Raw genomic sequence first — 3,877 nt, forward strand, 5'->3', positions numbered from 1 at the left:
TTTCCCACTTTCTCCGCCGTCAACCACAGTCAATGGCCCTCGTCCGCCACCGCCGCCACCCCAACCTCCGCCTCCCCCTCCTAGAATCCTCCGAACGCCGTCCTCGATTCCCTCTACCCCTCCCACCAACCGCCACAAAACCCTCCGCCGCCACCGGCTGCGCCGACGCTATCTCCGCTGGCGACCTCGAGAAACTCGCCGTGCTCGGCCACGGAAACGGAGGCACCGTCTACAAGGTCCGCCACAAGGTCACTTCCGCCATCTACGCGCTGAAAGTCATCCACAGCGTCACCGACTCCACTACGCGCCGCCGTGCTCTGTCGGAAAGCACCATCCTCAGCCGCGCCGCCGATTGCCCCCACGTCGTTCGCTACCACGGGTCCTTCGAGAAGCCCTCCGGCGACGTGGAAATTCTAATGGAGTACGTGGACGGTGGCAGCCTCGAAACCGCCCTGAAAAAAGACGGCACGTTCTCGGAAGAGAGACTGGCAGCGGTGGCGCGTGACGTGCTCAACGGCCTCGCGTACCTGCACGCGCGCAAGATCGCGCACCGTGACATCAAGCCGGCGAACATCCTCGTAAACACCGAAGGGGAAGTTAAGATTGCGGACTTTGGTGTCAGCAAGCTCCTGTGTCGCACGCTCGAATCGTGTAATTCTTACGTTGGCACGTGCGCGTACATGAGTCCCGAACGGTTCGACCCGGATGCTTATGGTGGGAACTATAACGGTTTTGCTGCGGATATATGGAGTTTGGGTTTGACCCTTTTTGAACTCTTTGTGGGTCACTTCCCTTTCCTTCAGGCGGGTCAGAGACCCGATTGGTCCACCCTTATCTGTGCCGTGTGCTTCGGCGACGCCCCGAGCCTCCCCGAGACTGCGTCGCCGGAGTTTCGCAGCTTCGTCCAGTGTTGCCTCAAGAAGGAGTCCGGTGAGAGGTGGACGGCGGCTCAGCTGTTGACCCACCCGTTTGTGTGCAAAGCCCCGAATCCGTGTTAATTGGGTAGATATGATCGGGTCGGGCCTAGGTAGCACTAGAAGTAGCCCTTTTGAGTTTATGTATATATTCCCCGGATTCAATTTTTTTCGGATTTTAAGAAAACCATTCCCTCTTGTAAGTATTTTTCTCTCCACTCTTGAGGGAAGAAAACCATGAATCATGTTGAATGAAATTAACTGCATCATCAATTCTAAATTTGTCTTTATAGTTTAATTTTGAGTTCATTTTAAATAACTACAACTAGTTTTTTAAAAGTGTTATCATATTAAGAGGAATAGGAACAAGAATGAAAAGGAGTAGATAAGGCAAATGGGTAGAAATGCATGAAGTGAAGGTGGAACACTCTCTGTCTTGACACCATCATTGCTCTCGTCATTTCTTTTGGACCTTTTCGTATGCACCCACCCACTTCATGTTTGGTGCACTAAACATTGTCTTATTGAATAAAACGTGAAAAATAATGACATAAAAAGGAAATTAAAAAGCATGATGAAAACAGAAGAAACACGTTTTCATTATTTTATTAGATAAAATGAGAGAGAGAAAACAAAAATAAAGTTGTGATTCTGTAAAGTATCTACTTATTTTTGTATACTTGGAAGATTGATATCTTAAAGTATGGCCACGGGTTAAGGGTGAAAACTTTTTAGTTTTAATTACATTTTTATTTTTATAATTTTAGTTACTTAAATATTAAATTTCTATAATTATTTAATTGTTTAAATTAAGCCATTTATTTTAGTTCTTTTAATAATTAATAAAAATATAGTAGAAACATGGTATGTTAAATTTGCATGTTAACTAAAGTAAAATAATAATAATTCAATTAAATACTTTTTTAACTATATTTTCCTTATATATGGATTTTGGAATTAAATTAAGAATACATTTTAATGAATTATAGCTTCTTTTCATATTAAAAAAAAAAACAATGGCAGCAAAAAAGTATTTATTAAAAATCAATTTTATTTAAGATCACATGTGTAATGAAATAGAGGCTTTTTACAGGAAATATTTCATCACAATATAATTAAAATACATCATTAATTTAAATTTTATTTTAATTATTGTATAAATTACTGGTTCATACTTGTATTACAATATAGATTTCATGATAAGTGTAAAAAATTATTATATGATTTATATATATAAACAATCAATGATTTAAGTTATTATTTATATTTATATATCATAAAATATAAATTTCAATTTTTTCATATTTTAATAGACTTGTAAATGTAAGTTTAATAAATTTCCTATTCTATAAAAATTTATATCAAAAGATACTCTCTTTTTTTTTTAGAAATTCTCTTTCCTTTACCCACGACTTCACTTAGAGAGAAAAAAAAAATATTTATACTAACATTCTAAAAAAATAATCACTCTTTCATTCATTATAGTAAAATAATGTTACTACTAACATAATTAAATAAAAAATTATTTTTTAACATTTGTTTACAATACTTATCTTTATTTTTTGTTATTGTATATTTAAGTTAGAATTAAAATTGTCTTCCATATTAAAAAAATTGTTTAATAAACTTTTTTCATTATCGTCATCGTTACTATCATTATCATAATCTAAATCTTCATATTTATTATTATATCTAATTTTTTTATTACAATAAATTCATAAATTTTAATTCTAACAATTATTTCGTTGATACAATTTGTAAATATCAAATTTATCTTTACAATAATAAATATTTACAAATATTTTATTATTTAACAATGAAAGTGATAAATTTAAGTCTATCGTTTAAAACAGAAATGATGAACTTTCGCTAATAACAACATTTACATATAACTCAATAACAAATTTATTAGATTGTTGATATGCATTCATCATGCACTCAATTTCTTTCTCATCACATGTTTGCAAAGTTGTATATTATCTAACATTTCTATCAATAAAAAAACATAAAATTAATTTAAAAATATTTTAACTATGACTATAATTAAATTTGAAATGAATTTTTTTAATACTTCAAAACTAACTCTCATTTTATCTAACTTATTTTCTTATTTCCTTTAAAATTCACTTATTTATAGATTTTACCGTTTTAATATACAATAATAACAATTATATTCATCTTTCATTTTTACAAATAACAATGAATTAATTCATTAAAATTTAATTCTAAATTAAAAATAATAATAATCATGCCTCTTAAATAAATACATTTTTACTTATTTAATTTAAATTAAATTAACTATAGTAATTAATTTCATTCTTATAAATTAAATAACAACAGTATATAATAAAAAATCTTAAATAGAACTAATCTTGTAAAGGTTTAAAAAATCTTTCTTCAAAATTTTTCAGATGAAAAATGTATCTAATATACTTAGGACAATTATTTTTGGACAAAAAACATGTACTCAGAAGGGGTCGTAAAAGTTCATCACAGAGTCCACAATGCTCAACAAGTTTTGCCATTAACATAGCAAAATTTGTCATATCATATCATGTGTTAATATTTTATAGTTAACGTGTATAAGTATTTTAAAGATAGTAATAATAATTTATTTGAATTTATAAAATTAAAATGCCATATACCTTTTAAATTTATTTCAATAATGTTGATGAATAAACATGTTAAAATAAATTCATATTTTTATAAGGAGAAAAATATGAAAAGAATGAGAAAATTTATAAAAAAAAAGAAAGAAGATATAAATTTGGCTAAAGATTATTAAAAAAAAAAGAGAGAGAAAAAGGATAAATAAAAGGTAATAGGGTAAAATCATATATTTGTTATTTAATATAGTTTGGAGATTTAAGTTTTAGAAGGTGGGTATAATATTTCTTTTATATTTATGGATTTTAAATTTGCTTATGATCACATGTTTGATGAATTATAGTTTCCTTTTAAGA

The 3,877-nt window shown here is 31.2% G+C and overlaps 1 protein-coding gene across 1 annotated transcript; it reads left to right on the forward strand.

Annotated features, from left to right (window-relative positions):
- LOC113868022 (mitogen-activated protein kinase kinase 9-like) lies at positions 1-1,202 on the forward strand. Its single transcript, XM_027503573.1, has one exon. It carries the CDS (start codon positions 33-35, stop codon positions 996-998), a length of 966 nt encoding a protein of 321 aa, XP_027359374.1. The 5' UTR covers positions 1-32; the 3' UTR covers positions 999-1,202.
- Positions 1,203-3,877: the final 2,675 nt, after the last annotated feature.

Source organism: Abrus precatorius, unplaced genomic scaffold (assembly GCF_003935025.1).
Source record: "Abrus precatorius isolate BTA unplaced genomic scaffold, Abrus_2018 Scaffold5, whole genome shotgun sequence".
NCBI classification, from domain to species: domain Eukaryota; kingdom Viridiplantae; phylum Streptophyta; class Magnoliopsida; order Fabales; family Fabaceae; genus Abrus; species Abrus precatorius.